The sequence below is a fragment of the Haemaphysalis longicornis genome, unplaced genomic scaffold (assembly GCF_048455015.1).
Source record: "Haemaphysalis longicornis isolate Haplotype H1 unplaced genomic scaffold, Haemaphysalis longicornis Haplotype H1 scaffold_2, whole genome shotgun sequence".
Taxonomy (NCBI): Eukaryota; Metazoa; Arthropoda; class Arachnida; order Ixodida; family Ixodidae; genus Haemaphysalis; species Haemaphysalis longicornis.
The window spans coordinates 86,535,093-86,556,551 of NW_027526295.1; the positions used below are offsets into that span (position 1 = coordinate 86,535,093).

At 50.1% G+C, this 21,459-nt stretch overlaps 1 protein-coding gene across 1 annotated transcript; it reads right to left on the reverse strand.

Moving 5' to 3' along the window:
* Positions 1-4,569: 4,569 nt before the first annotated feature.
* On the reverse strand, positions 4,570-18,642 carry LOC144168147 (uncharacterized). The gene is made up of 2 exons (XM_077697195.1): positions 17,646-18,642; positions 4,570-4,679 (listed from the first exon to the last, which is right to left on the reverse strand). The coding sequence occupies exons 1-2, from the start codon at positions 18,640-18,642 to the stop codon at positions 4,570-4,572; spliced, it is 1,107 nt and encodes a 368-aa protein (XP_077553321.1).
* Positions 18,643-21,459: the final 2,817 nt, after the last annotated feature.

The following is a 21,459-nucleotide window of genomic DNA, read 5'->3' on the forward strand; positions in this document are numbered from 1 at the left end:
ATGTGGTGTACCTTCTCGAGTGCGGTGTTTGCGGCATCCAATACATTGGCTAGACGGACACGGCATTCCGCATGCGCTTCAACAACCATCGCGCACATGTTCGTTCACTCCCGGATCTACCATTATCACGACATATTAACTCGGAAAACCACCCGTTCGACTCCATCAGGGTCACACTTTTACAGAGTGGATTTTCTACTACAAGAGAATGCGAACAACGTGAATCTTACATTATTTACAAATTCAATACAGTAAAAGCAGGAATGAATGTTAGCCCGGGCACTATGTCGTCTATACAAGCTGTTGATAATCTGGCTGCAGAATATTCCCCTATCTAAATTATCTCTCTGTTGTTTAAACAAGTAATCAAGCTATTCTTATTTTATTTATTCCCTTCCTTGGGTGTCCGCACAGGCGGCATATGCCACAAAGAACATCAAGGCGCCCGGCGCCGTTTACTCCAACAAAGGATCCGCGCGACTCCTGCGTGCGGTTAGAGGATAAGTTAAGCTCATTTTCCCTGGTTCATGGTCGGGGACGACCCTGTCGGCTGCGCGGACAGGGCAGAAGAATAGAGCTAGGAATGATGAATGGCGCTCGCCCGTCCTGCCGGTAGCGGAATCGTGCATGCTTTGAGCCACAGTGCGGAGATCGTACCTACACTCTTAACGAGCCGTCCTATCTGTTTGTAGCGTTGGTGTCACTGAAACATGTGTGCGGCTGCGAACGCTTCCTGTCAACTCCCCTCGTAACGTCAGTGACCATTGGAATTCTGTGCCCCCCAGTGATGGTGTGAGAGCGTCCCTGTTACTGCTTTGTGCTTTCGCTTCTTGAGCAGAGCGGCCCCCTCTGAAGTGGGCGCTGCCTGTCACTCTTTCTACAAGCTGACGAACGATGGAGGACAGCGTTTTGAAAGAGTTGTGTACTCCTCTCTCTTTTGTGCATGTTTAGGTTTGTTTTGGTTTTGTGTTTTCGCTCGTTTTCTTTCGTTTACTCTTGTTTTTCTCTTCTCTCTCTCTCTCTTTTGCAAACCTTCACCTCACCTCGCCGGGAGTGTGCGTTTGTTGCTGCTTTTCTCCCCAAATCCCCCCTCTCTCTTTTTTCGGCGTCGTTGGACGACGAGCTTATAAATACGTGCACAGAAATACGAAATGTTGTCTTGAGAAAGATCGGCATCCGATCAAAACGTCGGCCAATAAACAGTTTTGTTAAAAGCTATACCCATTTGTTACTTTATATCTGTATATATATATATATATATATATATATATATATATATATATATATGAGAAGAAAAACTTCGAACAAGGTAAAAGCACGATTGTGGCCTACGTTTCAGCAAAGAGAACTTGCTTTCCTCAGGGCAGAGTTTCAGGGAAGAGTTTCTACACTTTCGCATGTTGTTGAAATGGGGAAGAACTTGGTTGCTTCATGGACAGCAAGGGTATGCCGTCAGACTGTGTTCGTGCGAAGAAGAACAGAAAACTATTGTTGTATTCAGCTCTTCCACAAAAAAAAAGGTATTGGTTGCACAGGCACGACAGGCACGCCTCAAGAAAAGTGCACTTGCCTTCACAGCTTTGGACGCCCCTCGAGACTATGACAAGGTCTTCTTCAATTATGATTTGACTCCCGAGAATGAGCGAATTTTTAACAAAAGCACTACGATGTGGTGCCAGCGACGCATGTAGGAATGTATACCTCTTTATCTGAATCTGGCAACGTGTTTTTCTGGCAACGTGCTGGCAACGTGCTTTTTTCTTAAATATAAGACAGTCGCGAGCGACAGAAAAATCTGGTGGAAGCTGACGCCTGCCCTCTTCAGTCATGCCGTTCATCTGAAATATATTTGAAGTTAACCATGGTAGATCTTGTAATACCAACTAGCTCGGAGCCATGTGTATTGGGTCGTCCTTTTGTGGAGTGAGGATTTAATGCATTGAACGATGAGTTCAGAAGCCAAACATTGTGTATGGGTAAACAATGTCTGCCTACAATATATGGTTAAAAAAAGGCGATGAACTTCACCTCAAAAAGCTTCCATGTGGACGAAATTATTGATGTGGGACGGATCGCCTCCAGCCTATTAAGTTTTCCTGGCTTTGGAATAAGCAGCATGTTGACACGTTTTCCATGGGGTCGCTATTGTGCGCGTTCCTAATGCTCGACAAAGTACAGCAATACGTTTTTGATACCTGTGCCGTCAAGGCTCGTGAGAAGCTGCTTTACGGCCACTGTCTTCGTCCGCAATGTTACTGGTCAGGGCTTGAAGTGCTTGCAAGACCTCCGGGTACTTGGGTTGTTCAGAGTGGCAGTTAGGAGGTTAACTGAAGGAACTGAGATAATGACAAGTGCAATACAAACCTGTAAAAAGCTAGAGTGCATGGTGAGCACGGACATTCACAGGACTTGAGGAGTAAGAGCAGCCATATCTGATTGAGCAAAAGGGGAAGGCAAAGTGTAAGGGTGGGAGCAGTTACACCAAATGAAAATATTGCACAGTAGTCAAACGGCACAAGCAAGTCGAAGTGTCGAGGGCCATTAAAACTAAGCACAAGGAATTTTTATGTCCCCTGAAACCCAGCACACGATTGCACGGGCATCACTGCAACCCCCACAATAACAATAAAACTGCGCAAAAGGACGGGACGGAAGAAGAGGACAACAAACGAGGCGCAGACTCACAACTAAATTTATTCAGAAACAACCTACGCACCTATATACCCTTCCGTGCACATGCGCACAGTCGCATGCGTTTAATCACAAGGACGCGTTTAAAAATTCATACTCACTACAATACAAAGATACTGACGCTTCGCTAACGCATTTATCACCATTTTTTCGTATATGAAAGGCCTCTATTAGTTCCCTTGCCACCTTTTCCTTGCTCCGGCCCAGCACTGTGGTTTTTTCCAGTTGCGGCTTGCAGGACTTGTTCTCACATTTCTTGCAGTGGTGCGGAAGGTGCGAGCCAGTTCCATTCTTTATTGACAACTGGTGCTCTCTTAGCCGGTCGTTCACACATCGGCCAGTTTGGCCAATGTAAACCTTCCCGCATACAAGCGGAATCATGTATACAACCCCAGTTGCGCAACCCACATACGGTGTGGTATGTCCCTTCAGGCAGTCTTTTTTGTTGTCCGGTCCTCTCAGGATTTTGGGGCACAAACTAGCCAACTTCCGGGGGGCAGAGAATACAACCGGCACTCTGTGCCTGTTGGCTACATTTTTGAGGTTGTGTGCCACCCTGTGAACATAGGGTACAACCACCGGTCTCTTGCGCTTAGGGGTGTCCGTCGTGTATGCGGCCCTGCCCTTCACCTTCTGTAGCAACGACTCGGCTACCGCTGTCAAAACGACCACAGGAAAGCCAGCCGTCTGCAGCCTGGCAACCTGAGCGACGAAGCTCTCTTGCACCCTGTGATGGCATGACTTCGTCAGAGCACCTTGTAGACAAGAACTCGCAATGGCCCTTTTAACAGTCTTGGAGTGCGCGGAACCATACGGAAGCAGGCCTTTCCGCACTCTTGGCCGGTACAACCAACAAACGTGGTCTGATAAAAGCGTCATGTTAATATCTAAAAACTGCAGGCAGTCATTGTGAGGCAGCTCATGGGTGAAAGAAAGACCTTTCCCTAATCGTCTAAATTCGCCTAAAATCTTGTTAGTAGCGTCCAGGTTAGTTAATACCGGTGATGCCTTTACAAAAACCAGGAAATCATCGACATATCTAAAAACTTTAAGTACTATTTCTTCGTCAAGGTCCCGCTCTAGATTTCGATCAATACTGGCCAAGAAAATTTCACAGAGAACAGGCGCCACGCATGATCCTATACACACACCCCTTCGCTGCACGAACAACTCGTCCTTAAAAGATACAAATGTAGACTGCAGATAAAATTCAAGCAATGTCATAAAATTGTCTACAGTCAAGCCACAGGTATTCTGGAAAGAAACAACGTTACCCTCTTCAATGCAATCTCTTACAGCAAGGAACAATTCTTTGTGTGGTATAGAATAAAACAGATCGGTCACATCCACCGAAAACGCAGAGCCGACAGGCGGGCCTTCTTTCAAAAACGAGACAACCTCCAGTGAATTTTTGGTCGCGAAAGACAACCTCCAGTGAAATTTTGGATCATGCGTGGCGCCTGTTCTCTGTGAAATGTTCTTGGCCAGTATTGATCGAAATCTAGAGCGGGACCTTGACGAAGAAATAGTACTTAAAGTTTTTAGATATGTCGATGATTTCCTGGTTTTTGTAAAGGCATCACCGGTATTAACTAACCTGGACGCTACTAACAAGATTTTAGGCGAGTTTAGACGATTAGGGAAAGGTCTTTCTTTCACCCATGAGCTGCCTCACAATGACTGCCTGCAGTTTTTAGATATTAACATGACGCTTTTATCAGACCACGTTTGTTGGTTGTACCGGCCAAGAGTGCGGAAAGGCCTGCTTCCGTATGGTTCCGCGCACTCCAAGACTGTTAAAAGGGCCATTGCGAGTTCTTGTCTACAAGGTGCTCTGACGAAGTCATGCCATCACAGGGTGCAAGAGAGCTTCGTCGCTCAGGTTGCCAGGCTGCAGACGGCTGGCTTTCCTGTGGTCGTTTTGACAGCGGTAGCCGAGTCGTTGCTACAGAAGGTGAAGGGCAGGGCCGCATACACGACGGACACCCCTAAGCGCAAGAGACCGGTGGTTGTACCCTATGTTCACAGGGTGGCACACAACCTCAAAAATGTAGCCAACAGGCACAGAGTGCCGGTTGTATTCTCTGCCCCCCGGAAGTTGGCTAGTTTGTGCCCCAAAATCCTGAGAGGACCGGACAACAAAAAAGACTGCCTGAAGGGACATACCACACCGTATGTGGGTTGCGCAACTGGGGTTGTATACATGATTCCGCTTGTATGCGGGAAGGTTTACATTGGCCAAACTGGCCGATGTGTGAACGACCGGCTAAGAGAGCACCAGTTGTCAATAAAGAATGGAACTGGCTCGCACCTTCCGCACCACTGCAAGAAATGTGAGAACAAGTCCTGCAAGCCGCAACTGGAAAAAACCACAGTGCTGGGCCGGAGCAAGGAAAAGGTGGAAAGGGAACTAATAGAGGCCTTTCATATACGAAAAAATGGTGATAAATGCGTTAGCGAAGCGTCACTATCTTTGTATTGTAGTGAGTATGAATTTTTAAACGCGTCCTTGTGATTAAACGCATGCGACTGTGCGCATGTGCACGGAAGGGTATATAGGTGAGTAGGCTGTTTCTGAATAAATTTAGTTGTGAGTCTGCGCCTCGTTTGTTGTCCTCTTCTTCCGTCCCGTCCTTTTGCGCAGTTTTATTGTTATTATGGAACACCAACTAGCCCAACAACGTGCTTTACTCAGCAACCCCCACATCACTGCAGACAGCCACGTCGGTGAGAATCTGCCGAATTGCAAGAACACATTTTACCTCCTGTAAGGACATGTTTCAAAGGTGGGTCATTCCATGCCAAACATGCCAGTACGTGGTGCTTGAAACTCTCTAATCATTCGGGAAAGATTAATTGTTGAAGTGACGATTGGCCTGGCCTTGGATAAGTGTGAGACGTGGACATGGAACTCGGCAGAAAGGTAAGAGAATGAGTTGTACTCACGTTACAATTGTGAACTATGAAAAGAAAATTCTGCACAAAACAATAGCACAACGTTCAAAGTACAGTGCTCGAATTCCAGTTAAAATGAAGAGAAAAACGCAAATGCTCTCACAGACTTGAGAGGCGTTGTTCAGCAATGTGTGTCGCGAGTCGTCTTTGGTCCAGGTTGCAGCAGAGAATCGGCCCCCGATTGCAAGTACTGCTCGGACAAAGACAGGCAGCATCATGCCCTGAGTGGCAGATGCGGTGATCCGGCCTGAGCCGTGACCACAAACCACAGCCAGGGGCAGAACAGAGCCCAGTCGCCTACAAGCCAACTCGCATGTCTGGAACCACTGGTAGGCAGGATCTGCGGACCCATGTCCAGTCCTTGTTAGCTCACGAGTTTCAGAGTCATCTGGTTCCGCCATCAGCCTCCACCTGAATCGCGTTCCACTTCACTCCTTGAGCGCCTCCTCCTTACTTGATTTTAGCAGGCTGGCGTGTCATTGGCCCTGTAATATAGCACGTACAAAATCAAAAGGGATGGAAGATTAAGGACATAATGGGACTTGGTTGCTGGCCCGTTGATTCGTGACACACGAAGGCTGCGCGAAATATGTGGGTGACAAGACGAGCACCGTCATGTCACCCCAGTATTCATTCTCGTCTTTCGTGCAGCCGTATTGCTTCCTGTGAAGATCAAGCAGCTCTAGTTGTGTATCGCTTGATTCCATGCTAGAGTAGGGCGCAAGTGACAAACATGGCTGGCAGACAATAATGAGGATGCAAATAGGCTACTCACTAAATACAGAAATTTCGTACACACCGAGTGCGTGATCAGAACGTGTAATATTTTTCAAAGATTGATGTCGGGCTATTTGTTGTAACATGCGTTTGGAGGTAAGCTGCGCTTGCAATGATCACAGAGGCAAATACAGAAAAAAATGTACACTTTCACGAGAAGAAGGCGCCGCCTTGCCGTCAAAGTGTTTTTTTCTCTGCGTCCGTATCTGTGATCATAACAAGCGCAACTTACCTTAAAACGAACGTTTTGCAGCATGCTCCAGGCTTTTTGTGATGCCGATATCAAAAGATTCATTTTGCATTGGCGGTTTAATATTTTACCTGTAAATATCGCACGAACGTGACAATACAAGCGAATACGCTATTCATACTGCTATTTACTCATAAAAAGGACACTAAACTGTAAAAACAAGTCTGCCTATACGGGCAGACCGGGGCGTCAAGAATAGATTTGCATAAGTTGGCGGAGGGTCGAAAATGATTGAACACCGCCACATACTTCATTTGTTATTTCACAAACCGGCTGGGAAAAACACTATAGAATGAAAAAGGCAACAACCTGACACATTTTTGAATAGCCTGCTGTTGAAAACTAGCGCCGTGTATTACAGAATTGTACCACTCCGCTCAACGGTCAAACTTTTTACCGCGACCCACTGTGCAAAACGCAGCCGTTAGACAGCGAACAGGACAGTCGCTCTAAAGACCAGCTTGACGTGAGCAAATGCACGAGGGTAAAACAAGACTGCGCTAAAGAGCACGGATGGGATTCACAAGTTAGCCCGTAGCAAAGAGAACAATGCCTATGAATCGCTTGTTCTGAGTTTGGACACGCTTAACGCTACGCGAGCAAACAAGAACAGCGTACGTAACTGTTTCGGCATGCACCCGAAAACCTAAAACACACAACTATTTCACTTGCTTTTATTAGCTGGGACTTCACAAACGTGAAAAACTACAATGACACAGCCTTTGTTCCGACATCGCATTGAACCGTAGTGCGCAGTCGACTTGCTGAGCTGAAAAACTCTAGTAGACGATTTGGGGCGGTGCGCAATAAATTGCCGACAGCAAATTTCATATAGGTGTCACGACGTTTCCATCAGTAGCAGTCTTATTAGGCGAATTCGACAAAAATGCCTCAACACGACCCGTTGCTAGCCGCCCGCTGCTTCGCGCCATTGGCTTACTCTGCTTTGCTCGCAGTAGATTCTATTGGTTCGCATTGTGTAAAGTATTTGAATTTGTATTCGTGTTATTGGGTTTTAAAGCAAACGCTAGACGCAAAACAACCTTGTTCTGGCACAAACGTTTTATATATCTACGTTTTATGTAATGTACATTGTTTTTATATTACGAACACAAATCAGTCATCTGACTACTTCGGGGCTTTTTTACACGCATTAAAAGAGACGACGCCTGCAAACAGGTTCAAATATATAATAATTGTGGGCAACAAATTTATTCGTATAAATAAAGGGATTATCTCAGTATGAAATAGTTGTCATTGAATAAAAGCGACTACAAATAACTATTTGAATTACTAACAGTTGTATTCTGCTTTTTGGTCGGTTAGCTTGGTGTCAATTTACGCGACATTTGAATGCAGAACACCGAACGTGCGCAAGTTGGATGCTTTAGACACATATATATATATAAATAATATAGAAAATTACCAACGGCACATGAAGCATTAAACTTACCGCCTAATTGATAAAACACGACTGAGAATAAAAATCTGTTGTAGGGTAGGCTTTCTTGCCCGACAGCAAAAATGTGCAAGAAAGCAGGCCCACAATATCGTGCATAAAAATGCTGAATTGCAGGGCGAGAGAATTCTGGCGCAAAAGCTAGTTCCGAACACGTCACCCATCCACATGTTCTCCCACCTGTTTTTTAGGGTTCGGGAGGAGGCCATGTTTTTGCATGGCCATATATATTAGGAAATATGTTTATTCTCGTTGTTCTTGCTCACAAAGCATTATCCAGTGTACCAGTTCTTGTATTTTTAATGTAAAAAACAGACAACCCATTTAAATTGTATCCAAAAGCAATGTAAATCATACCTGGTACTTATTTCATCAACATAGAATAGCTTACAGTAAAGACTTAACTACCCACTTAGTATATTGTGTTATTGTAACACGCGGTTTCTATGCGATGTTATGATACTTGCAAGTTTTTGTGCGCTTGAGCATTTCTATTCGCCCATACTTACCGACAATTTTAGAAGTAAAATAATTTGGCTATCATAGGTGTGGCATGAATTGCTGATTTGCTGATGACTGCTTTGTGATAAGACATATTCACAGAATTTATTGAAGTGAAGCTGTCTGTGCCTCAATGCTGGAGCTTTTAAGCCAGAATGGACTGCAAGAAAGCCAACTTCATCTAATGCGAGAACTCGTGGTGGTGATGATGATTATATTGTTACGTAGAGGAATACGTAAAAATGAAGGTGTATTTCACACACACAAAGAAGGGAGCACCGCGTTGGACCTAGCCCGAACCTCTTCTTCCTCACAGCTGAGCCTCAGCACATGTCCGCAATGCTTGGGGCTATGTACCAACATTTCCTTCTTTAACTACTGACACACTGTAACATAACCCCCGCGGCAAAAAGCGCCGTCTCGGTGCTTCCTAGGGCGATGTTGTGGGAGGGCGATGGTACGGCTTGAGGCGGGAAACGTGGACAATGTCTGTTTTGCCGCTTCCAAGGTGGTAAGTTGGCGAAGGGGCGGCTTGGGAGATTTCATAGGTGACTGGAGTCACTTGACGGACCACATGGTAGGGTCCCGTGTAAGGGAACAGCAGTTTTTCAGAGAGCCCCACGCGGCGGGACGGCGACCACAGAAGAACAAGAGACCCAGGTGAGAACTGCAGGTCTCGGTGGCGGGAATCGTAAAGCGCCTTTTGGGAAAACTGCGATGAGCATAGGCGAGAGCGGGCAACTTGTCGAGCATGGTCGGCACGGTCAACTGCGGCTCGAGCATATTCCGAAGTTGGAACTGAAGGCGGCAAGAGAGTGTCCAGTGGCAAAACAGGCTCGCGACCGTTGAGCAGGTAAAAGGGAGAATATCCAGCGGTGTCGTGACGGGACGAATTGTACGCAAATGTAACGTACGGTAACGCCACGTCCCAATCCCGATGGTCGTCGGAGACATACATTGAGAGCATGTCGGTAAGTGTTCTATTGAGTCTCTCAGTGAGACCATTCGTCTGAGGGTGGTAAGAAGTCGCGATCTTGTGTTGCGTTGAGGAAGCACGAAGAATATCGGCGACAACGCGAGACAAGAAATAGCGGCCCCGATCAGTAAGGAGCTGACGAGGAGCGCCATGATGAAGGATGACGTCTTGGAGAAGAAAATCAGCAACGTCAGAGGCACAGCTGGTGGGGAGAGCGCGTGTAATTGCATAACGTGTGGCATGATCAGTGGCGACCGCGATCCACTTGTTGCCCGAACTGGATACCGGGAAAGGACCAAGGAGATCGACGCCTACACGAAAAAATGGTTCGGTGGGTATGTCCACCGGTTGGAGAAGGCCTGCTGGGGATGTGGTAGGCTTTTTACGACGTTGGCAGAGGTCGCAAGAGGCCACATAACGCCGTACAGAGCGATAAAGGCCTGGCCAGAAGTAGCGATGACGCACACGGTCGTAGGTGCGGGAAACTCCGAGGTGGCCTGCAGTGGGTACGTCATGGAGTTGCTGGAGAACGTCCGAGCGCAGACGTTCAGGAAGGACCGGACCCTCGGGGCGGATGTTGTAGCGATAGAGGATCCCATTGCGTAACTTAAAGAGGCGCAGTGAAGGGTCATGGGAGCCAGAGTTGAGACGGTTCATAATTGCGCTGAGAGATGGATCGCGGCGCTGCTCGTCCCCAAGGCGTAACAAATCCGTTATTGCGAGAACACTACTTGGGTTTCTCGAAACAGCAAGGTCGGGGTTGTCAACCGGGTAACGGGACAGGCAATCGGCGTCTTGATGCAAGCGGCCGGACTTATAAACTATGGTGTACGAATACTCCTGCAGACGCAGAGCCCAGCGACCTAGGCGTCCTGTAAGATCTTTCAGAGAAGAAAGCCAACAGAGCGCGTGGTGGTCGGTTATCACCGAAAAGGGGCGTCCATACAGATACGAGCGAAATTTTGCTACAGCCCACACCAGTGCCAAGCACTCCCTCTCCGTAATTGAGTAATTCTGCTCAGCGGACGTCAGGAGGCGGCTGGCGTATGCAATGACACGGTCTCTACCGTTCTGTCGCTGAGCGAGGATAGCGCCAATGCCATGTCCGCTAGCGTCTGTCCGGACTTCGGTGGCGGCAGTGGGATCGAAGTGGGCCAGGATAGGTGAAGTGGTGAGAGCGGATATCAATTTAGAAAACGCTTCTGCTTGAGATGCACCCCAATGAAACTCAGCGTCCTTTTTAAGAAGGTCTGTCAGAGGGCGCGCAATGTCAGCAAACCCCCGTATAAAACGCCGGAAGTACGAGCATAGGCCAATAAAACTGCGGACGTCCTTGGATGAGCGAGGCTCGGGGAATTGCTTGACTGCGCGTACTTTGTCAGGGTCGGGTTGAACCTCATTATTGCCAACAAGATGGCCAAGGATGGTTATCTGCCGGCGGCCAAAGCGACATTTTTTTTTAGTTCAGCTGGAGGCCCGCACGTCGAAATATTGCCGCGAACCATACATTGGGTTTGTTTATTTGTGTTTTGCTTTTACCGCCGGCTGCGCCGGTCTGTGTTATCTCTGCGCCAAGGGAAGCGCGTGTTCCATTCTTTCTTTCTGTGCCGCATGTGTTATCTGTTGTGATAGGGAGAGCATTCCGATCTAACGTGAACAGCCCAGAATAATCTTCTTGGATCTACTATGTTCTCGATGCGAATCGACGTTTCGAGAACCACGCGCGCCAAAAGATAAAAAGCCTGCAGTGCGGACGCCGGGGCATTCGATTCTGCGACGCTCTCCGACGCACGTAACGTCACTTTGTTGACCACTGCTTCGCCGCCTCTGTATTCTTTTCAGTTGTTAGGGGAGCACAAGTTCGCTCCAATAAACTTGTTTCTTTTCCAAACAACTGCTTCGTCCTTGGCTACGTGACATCTGGTGGAGGTGCGGGGTACGCACCCTTCATGCCCACTACAACCTCTGGAAGCCGCCAAGCCAGTCCAACAAGAGCCAGCCTCCGCGTGCAAGATTTACCACCCGAGTTCGGTCTACTGCCGGAGAAGACGAAGAAGAAAAACGTCGCAACCAGCACCATGCCCAACCAAGCCAATCCTCCTGTCGTTCTGCAGCAGCCACGGGAACCGCCATCATTCCGAGGAGCCCCCGCAGAAGACCCAGAAGAATGGTTGGAGAAACTGGAGCGCGTCCGGAAGTTCAACAGGTGGGACGACGCAGAAACGTTCCGGCACGTTTTCTTTTACTTGGAAGATTCGGCTCGCACTTGGTTCGAGAACCACGAGAGCTCCTTGACAAACTGGGCTCAGTTCAAAAGCGAGTTCACTAAGACCTTCAGTACCGTCGTGCGGAAAGAAAGAGCCGCCCTTTTGTTGGAAACGCGCACGCAACACCCCAATGAAGGCGTCTTGATCTTCGTTGAGGAGATGAAGCAGCTATTTCGCCGCGCGGATCCCGAAATGACGGAAGAAAAGAAGTTGCGCTTCTTAATGCGCGGAGTGAAGGAGGAACTGTTTGCCGGACTTGTCCGAAATCCGCCCAAAACCGTCGCCGAATTCGTGACCGAAGCCAGCACCATTGAGAAAGCCCTCGAAATGCGTGCTAAGCAGTATGACCGCAACTTTGTTGGCGCGGCCAATGCGAACGACTTTGGCAGCACGCGGATCCCGGCCGACAGCCTACGCGAGACTATCCGCGCAATAGTGAGAGAGGAGCTGCGGAAACTTCTCCCAACGCCGCCGCAGGCCCAAGTCACTTCTCTCACCGACGTCATTAGAGAAGAAGTGCAACAAGCGTTGGGAACCTCTACGCCATCCGAGGTACCCCAAGAGCTACAAGCTATGACATACTCCGCGGCTGTTCGTCGACCCCGCCCTGCTCCAACACGCCGTCAAGAGGCCCCGCCGTACCGCCGCCCACTGTCACCCGCCCGACCCCCGGTAGCCCGAAACCAGACGCCGAGGAAGACGGACGTATGGCGAACTCCCGATAACCGTCCTCTGTGCTACCACTGCGGAGAGGCCGACCACATTTACCGTCGCTGCCCATACAAGAGGCTCGGTTTGCGAGGGTTCTCCGTCGACGCCCCACGCCCCCGATACGGCCAGCGCCCTGCTGAGATCGAAGAATACCTCTCCAACACCAACCGAGGACCAGCCCGCTTCAACCGTTCACCGTCGCCCTACCCGTCTCAGTCACCAAACCGCCGCAGCACTGCTGACTTCTCACGTGGAAGGTCCCCCAGCCCACGCGGGGGAAACTAAAAGCAGCAACTTCGGGAGGTAAAGTTGCACAACGGCGGAAAAATGAAAACCCTCCAACGACGCAGCGACTCGCTGAAGACCATCATTCACGACATGCCCTCATCCCGACGACCCGACCTAGCCCTAACGAGACTCCTGAACACGACGACAGCTATACGCCGCGACGCTTACCCGACCTGACCGAGACGTCCGCTGAGAAGACGTGGACAACGACGACGCACAGTGCCCGACCGTCAACACGCACAAGCCGAGATGCGACGCCCCGACGCACCCGGAACTCGAGGAAGGCGGCATCCGACGTCAAGGTGTCCATCGACGGTTTTGATGTAGTCGCCCTCGTAGACACGGGAGCCGACTACTCCGTAATGAGCGGACCATTTGCGTCTAAGCTGAAGAAAGTTATGACCAGATGGGACGGTCCGCACATACGCACAGCAGGAGGCCACCTCGTGACGCCAAGTGGAACGTGCACATCGCGCGTCACCATAGACGGCACAACGTACCCTGCGGCGTTCGTCGTTCTGCCTAACTGCTCCCGCGACGTGATTCTCGGAATGGACTTTTTGACGGACAACGGTGCAATAATTGACCTGCAGACCAAGTCGATAACATTTTCCTCCGATCACTCCACGACGCCGCAGCCGAACCCCGATCACCGTGCTGCTGTCAGGATCGCCGACGATCACATCACCCTGCCACCCCGCGCAAGCTTGATGATCGCCGTCTACTGTGAGGATGCTGCTTCTGACATCGACGCTATCGTAGAGAGTGATCGAAAGTTGCTTCTCGACCGCGGTGTCTCCGTCGCAAGAGGCATTGCGCACTTTAAGCAACGCCAATCTCACGTTTTGGTCACTAATTTCACCGAAGAGTACCAGCATTTAAACAAGGGAGCTGCAGTTGCGTTCCTCGAAGAAACGCAAGAAGCAAGTGATGTGATCGCGGTCGCCGACTTTGAACGCACACCCGTAGAAACCTTCAAGCTCCCGCAGCCGTTCGACGTGAATCCGGCGCTACCGCAAGAACAACGGAAAAAATTATTGGCTTTGCTGCGTCGCTATAGCGAATGTTTTTCGTCGAGCGCAAAACTACGTCAGACCCCTCTAGCGAAGCACCGAATAATAATCGAAGACGGAGCCCGACCTACCCGACAGTCACCGTACCGCGTCTCTTCACACGAACGGGAAGCCATCCGGACTCAAGTCGATGACATGCTCAGCGACGACATTATACAGCCATCGAAAAGCCCCTGGGCTGCGCCCGTCGTACTCGTAAAGAAAAAAGACGGCACATTAAGGTTTTGTGTTGACTACCGGCGACTCAACAAAATCACGAAAAAGGACGTGTACCCCCTCCCCCGAATCGACGACGCCCTCGACCACCTCTGCCACGCGAAGTACTTCTCATCGATGGACCTGAAGACCGGCTACTGGCAAATTGAAGTGGACGAGAGAGACCGAGAGAAGACTGCATTTATAACCCCAGACGGCCTATACGAGTTCAAGGTGATGCCGTTTGGGCTGTGCACAGCACCAGCGACGTTTCAAAGAGTCATGGACACTGTGCTAGCTGGCCTTAAGTGGCACACCTGCCTCGTATACCTCGACGACGTAGTGGTATTCGCCCGGACTTTCGACGAACACCTTGCAAGGTTGGAGTCTGTACTCGAGGCCATTCGTACGTCAGGGTTGACGCTGAAGCCTGAAAAGTGCCGTTTCGCATACGGGGAACTCAAGTTCTTGGGCCACGTCGTCAACGCCGCGGGAGTCCTACCTGACCCGGCAAAAACATCAGCCATTGCGAACTTCCCAAGGCCGAAAGACAAGAAGGGCGTGCGAAGATTTCTCGGGCTGTGCGCATACTACCGGCGCTTCGTCGCAAACTTCGCACGAATTGCAGAGCCACTCACGCGCTTGACGAAAGATAGCACCCCTTTCAGCTGGGAAAACGACCAAGAAAAAGCATTCGGCGAGCTGCAAAAACGCCTGCAAAGCCCGCCCGTGCTCGCTCATTTCGACGAAAATGCCGAAACGGAAATGCACACCGACGCCAGTGATATAGGCTTGGGTGCCGTCCTTGTCCAAAAGCAAAGCGGCTGCGAAAGGGTAATCGCCTATGCCAGCCGTGGTCTGTCGAGGGAGGAGAAAAACTATTCTGCCTCTGAGAAAGAGTGCCTGGCTATTATATGGGCGATTTCAAAATTTCGCCCATACGTGTATGGAAGGCCATTCAAGGTTGTAACAGACCACCATGCGCTGTGTTGGCTCGCCAATTTGAAGGACCCCTCTGGCCGTCTTGGGCGGTGGAGCTTGCGCCTGCAGGAGTTCGACGTTACAGTCGTTTATAAATCCGGCAGGAAACACTCCGACGCCGACTGCCTGTCCCGCGCCCCCGTCGACCCACCACCACAAGACTCTGATGAAGACAGCGCGTTCTTCGGGATTGTGACGGAGAGCGACCTAGCCGCCCAGCAGCGTGCTGACCCCGACTTACGCGTCATAATCGAGTACCTCGAGGGATGCAACGTTGCCGTTCCTAGGACCTTCAAACGCAGCTTACCAGCATTCAGCCTGAGAAACTCCGTCCTTGTGAAGAAGAATTTCAGCCCCGGAACAAGAGCGAATTACCTTCTCGTCATCCCCGCGGACCTTCGTGACGAAATTTTGGAAGCGTGCCACGACGACCCGTCTTCCGGACATCTGGGCACAGCCCGCACTATCGGAAAAATCAAGGCGAGGTACTACTGGCCCGGCCTTACCTCTGACGTCACCCACTACGTCCGGAGCTGCCGTGACTGCCAGCGACGAAAAACGCCGCCGACAAGACCCGCCGGACTTCTGCAACCGATCGCCGTCCCATCGAGACCATTTCAACAGATTGGAATGGACCTTTTAGGCCCGTTCCCTACGTCACGATCACAGAACAAGTGGATTGTCGTAGCGACAGACTACATGACGCGCTACGCAGAGACCGCCGCTCTTCCGAGGGGGACTGCACAAGAAGTGGCGAAGTTCTTTGTAAACCAAGTTGTGCTGCGGCATGGAGCCCCGGAAGTCCTAATCACAGACCGTGGAACGGCATTTACTGCGGAGCTGATGCAAGGAGTATTACGCTACAGCAACACGGATCACCGAAGAACGACGGCGTACCACCCCCAAACGAACGGACTAACAGAACGTCTGAACAAGACAATCGCAGATATGCTGTCAATGTACGTTGACGTTGAACATAAGACTTGGGACGAAGTGCTCCCGTATGTCACGTTTGCGTACAACACGGCTATCCAGGAGACGACGCAGCTGACGCCGTTCGAGCTTGTCTACGGTAGAAGGCCGACTACGATGCTCGACGCCATGCTTCCGCACGTAGAAGACGACGACCTCAACGCCGACGTCCACGGATATCTTCAACGTGCGGAGGAGGCCCGCCAGCTCGCTCGAGTTCGTATAACGAACCAGCAGCTGGTGGATGCGGGCCGCTACAACCTCCGACGCCGAGACGCCGAGTACCAACCAGGGGATCGTGTGTGGGTTTGGACTCCCATCCGACGACGCGGACTCAGTGAGAAGCTCCTGCGACGGTATTTCGGACCCTACCAGATTCTACGACGTGTTGGCCAACTTTCCTACGAAGTGATCCCCGATGGTGACTCCGGCACATCACGACAACGCACGCGGCCTGAAGTCGTCCACGTGGTTCGCTTAAAACCTTTCTACGGACGATGACGAACTTTTATTTTCATTTGTTCGGACTGTCGCTTATGTTAGCATCGGGTCGATGCACTCTTAGAGGGGGGGTAATGCCGCGAACCATACATTGGGTTTGTTTATTTGTGTTTTGCTTTTACCGCCGGCTGCGCCGGTCTGTGTTATCTCTGCGCCAAGGGAAGCGCGTGTTCCATTCTTTCTTTCTGTGCCGCATGTGTTATCTGTTGTGATAGGGAGAGCATTCCGATCTAACGTGAACAGCCCAGAATAATCTTCTTGGATCTACTATGTTCTCGATGCGAATCGACGTTTCGAGAACCACGCGCGCCAAAAGATAAAAAGCCTGCAGTGCGGACGCCGGGGCATTCGATTCTGCGACGCTCTCCGACGCACGTAACGTCACTTTGTTGACCACTGCTTCGCCGCCTCTGTATTCTTTTCAGTTGTTAGGGGAGCACAAGTTCGCTCCAATAAACTTGTTTCTTTTCCAAACAACTGCTTCGTCCTTGGCTACGTGACAATATTATGAGGATGTCTGAAAGGTGCTGAAGATGCGTTTCAAAAGAGGGTGAAAACACTATCACATCGTCCAGGTAGCATAAGCATGTTGACCATTTGAAACCGCGAAGAAGAGAGTCCATCATTCGCTCGAACGTTGCGGGAGCATTGCATAGTCCGAACGGCATTACTTTGAACTGGTAAAGGCCGTCTGGTGTGACGAAAGCGGTCTTCTCTCGGTCCAACTCGTCAACAGCTATCTGCCAGTAGCCAGATCGAAGGTCAATAGAAGAGAAATATTTAGCACCGTGTAAAGAGTCGAGAGCATCGTCAATCCTGGGTAGGGGGTAGACGTCTTTTTTTGTAATGTGATTAAGGTGCCGGTAATCAACGCAGAATCGCCAGGTGCCGTCTTTCTTTTTTACCAGCACCACTGGTGAGGCCCAGGGGCTGCACGAAGGATCGATAATATCCTTGGAGAGCATCTTGTCAACTTCGGCTTGGATGACGTCCCGTTCAGCGCGAGATACCCGATACGGGCGCCTGTGGAGGATGGGGATGGCGTCACCGGTGTCGATTCGATGAGTCACGAGGCTAGTTCGACCCAGCACTGGATTTTCCAAGTCGAAGATGTCACCATACGAAGCCAACAGCTGACGCAGAAGGTGTATCTGATCTGGGGAAAGGTCAGGGCTAATCATAGCGTCGAATTGAGTGGTGGGCGGAGGTGTAGCGGAGGAAGTGGGCGGATGGGATATGGTGTTTACAGTAAAAGCGGAAATATGGAAATCGGAGACCGGACAAACAGTAGCGACAGTCATTCCTTGCGGAAGAACCTGGGTGTGGAATGCGAAGTTCAGGAAAGGCAAGGAGACGTGGTTCTGCTGTATGGAGACAATTGTATGGGGAAGGGCGACGTTTCGGGTGAGTAGAACGTCAAGGACGGGCGCAACGACGTAGTCTCCATCGGGGACGGGCATGCTTGAAGAGAGAGGGACATAAGTAGCGGCTTGAGGCGGCAGGCGAACGTGCTCATCAGAGCGTAAGTGGAGGAAAGGTGGGGCGTGGTCGTCGGAGGAAAGTGGGAGCTCAAGTCGAAGCAGACCCGTCGAACAGTCGATTAGGGCAGAATGGTCTGAGAGGAAATCACGGCCGAGAATGACGTCATGAGGGCATTTGTCCAGAACAAAGAACATAATAGTGACGGGGTGTCCAGCTATGCTCACTCGGGCAGTGCACATACCCGCGACAGCCGAAGTTCCTCCGTCAGCAACGCGAACGTGCGAAAGGGCAGGGGTGAGTACCTTGCGGAGGCGAGAGCGCAGCTGTGCACTCATGACGGAGATGTGGGCACCAGTGTCAATTAGGGCATTAACAGGGATTCCATCAATTTCAACTGCTAGCAAATTGTCTTCAGTCGGCAACGTGAAGAGAGGGTTTGCGGGGTCGGTCGTTGATGCAGCGTCACCTCCGGGAGCTGCATCAGCTAGTTTCCTGGAGAAGAACGGCGAGAGTAGTGCGGCGAAAGTCGACGAGGTTCCAGAGAGCGAGACAGGCGACGGCATTGGGAGGTTGTACTCTCCGGTGGAGCATCTGCTGGTAATTGGGTCTCACGGTGGGGCTGCGAGCGATAGTAGGTTGGGCAGTGTCTTTTGGACGGTGTGCTCTAGGGCGTCGCGGTAAGAAGGCGTGGGCGAAAACGACTGAGGGGCTGGTGCGTCGCAAGAAGAAGTAGCAGCGGTGTTGGGCAGCCGTTGGAACTGCTGCGTGATGCGCCGACTCTTCGCATGCTCGAAGCGCCGGCATTCTTTCAGTATAGCATCGACTGTCGTACAGTCCTTGCATATTAGCAAGTGAAAGGCGTCGTCAGCTATTCCTTTGAGCACATGCCCGACCTTGTCCTGCTCGTTCATGCTCGCATCGACCTTACGGCAGAGAACCAGAACGTCGTGGATGTAGGCGACGTACGGCTCGGTCGACGTTTGGGCACGGGAGGCAAGTTCACTTTTTGCGCGTAACTGGTGGGCGACAGGGTTGCCGAACTCTTCCAAAAGCTTGGCTTTACAATCGTCCCAGCTGGTGAGCGTGGATTCATTCGTCTCAAACCGAGTGAGGGCCGTACCTCTGAAGCAGCAAGGGAGGTTGGCGAGCATGATAGTGGGGTCCCAACGGTTGTGAGTGCTGATCCGCTCGTAGTGCTTGATCCAATCTTCGACGTCAACGTTGTCAGTGCCGGTGAAGAAACCAGGCTCGCGGGGCTGAGTAACGACGACCAGCGGGGTCGCCGACTGGCTGGGCGGAGCCATGGTGGCAGGGTGAATATGACGCCCGCTGCGGAGTAACGTGATGAATGGTCACGAAACCTCGAGGATTTGAGCGGCAAGACGAGAGGTAAGGGATGTCGGGCAACCTCCACCAAGATGTTACGTAGAGGAATACGTAAAAATGAAGGTGTATTTCACACACACAAAGAAGGGAGCACGGCGTTGGACCTAGCCCGAACCTCTTCTTCCTCACAGCTGAGCCCCAGCACATGTCCGCAATGCTTGGGGCTATGTACCAACATTTCCTTCTTTAACTACTGACACACTGTAACAATATTTCGCGCAGCAGGAAAGCCAACGTTACACAATAGGAGGACAAATTGTAATCACGTTGATAAAATGCGAAGTAGGAAAGCTAACTTTACAATTTTAGATGACACATAATGAAGGAGAAGAGGTAAAGAAGCAGGAGGAGGAATGCGAAGCTTTCTCTGATAGAAATGCAAAGTCCACAATCCAATCAGCCAAAGTCCAAGTCAGCGAGAACGCTGAGCTAACCGAAGCGGCATATTCGGTTGACCCAATTACGCACTAAAACATCATAACAACCCAATTGCTTAGCACAACCCTTTGCATTGTGAACTTTGCATTTGCGTCAGAGAAAGCTTGGTATTTTAAACATCTTTTTTTCAGAAATGGCAGTTATAAATTTTATGCTTTGGATTGCTAGAAAAGAAAACTCTGGACCGTTTACGCACAAGCAAAAAAGTCAGGGAACACACAAATGTGCAGCCTTTGTATGTTTTTGTGTCAGCGACACAAAATCTTGCAATACAGTACAAACAAGCATAACTAGCGCTGTGGAAATAAAATTAGCAAATAAATATATGCTAAAAACACTGTTGACACGTCACCTCTATTGCAAAGTACAAAAGTCCCTGTGACCCCCCCCCCCCCCGCTGTTGTAATGAGAGTCGTGGAGTGTAAAAGAGTGTCTTAGTAGAGTCAAAGGGAGTGGTTGAAGAAACGACTCTGTTTTAAATACCTTTTTTATAGAGTGTATGCTCACGTATGGACGCGGACGAATATATGGAGCTATTAGGTACTCTGCACCGTTATACACGAGGGAGTAAGCCGTTTGACTCTCGGACACTATATAATGTTCGTAGGCCAATGCGTAAGACAACTGACGCTTACTCTGTGTAGTCTACCAGACACAGGCTCGAATCCTGCTGGTGCCTGTGTGATTTTGTGCTATTGTAAATGCTCTGCGCATGGACGAGGACGGACATTGTGCTGTCCTAAAGTACTCCGCACCTAACAACTGGTGTTGTCGGTGCGGTTGACCGTGGGTGAAAAATTCCCTAACGCTATCTTGCGTCGGTGCTGCAACCGCTGAGATCGAAAGGCGCTGCCCGAAGTGTGGGAACACACGGTCTGGTATTACGTAAGGCACAGTTCACTCTCTCTCCTGCTTTTAAGCGAAAACCTAATTTGTCGCATCGAATGCGAACAGTCATGGTCGTCTTCGTCAAAAAAACAATAAAAACTCATTTGTGTGTCTTGCAGATTTGAATCAGCAATTAAAAATCAGCAGCGGAGTGCATTGGTACTGCGCTGACTCGGCACTCTGACAAATCGTGACGGACAGTTACCCTGGTGCGCTGCGCGTAGCAGGTTGGCAAAGTGGTAGCTGTTTAGAGCAGCTGCGCACGCGCCACAGAGAGCTCTGAATATGGGGGAGCCATCACATGTAGTGCGGCTGGTAGGCCTGCCTAAGGTATTTGTGCCATAGAAACAAAGACACTAAAGCAAACAAGGACAAGCAAACATACGTAGCACTGAGAAGTATTTGATTTTCGCTAGCCATTAGCTTGCAAATCACAGCATACGCCAAAGTATTCACATCTGGGACGGCGATGCCGACGATGCCTATAACGGTGCCGGACTGCACGCTCAAAGGCGAAGCGTAGAAGTCCTTGAATTTTTTTTAAATTGGATTTTGTTATATAGAATTCGCGGCTAATGCAGAAGCCGTACTTATTACTCTGCATCAGCCGCCTTCTATTATTCAATATACGGCATAACTTTACGAGCTAAAATCTTTAAATACGTTTT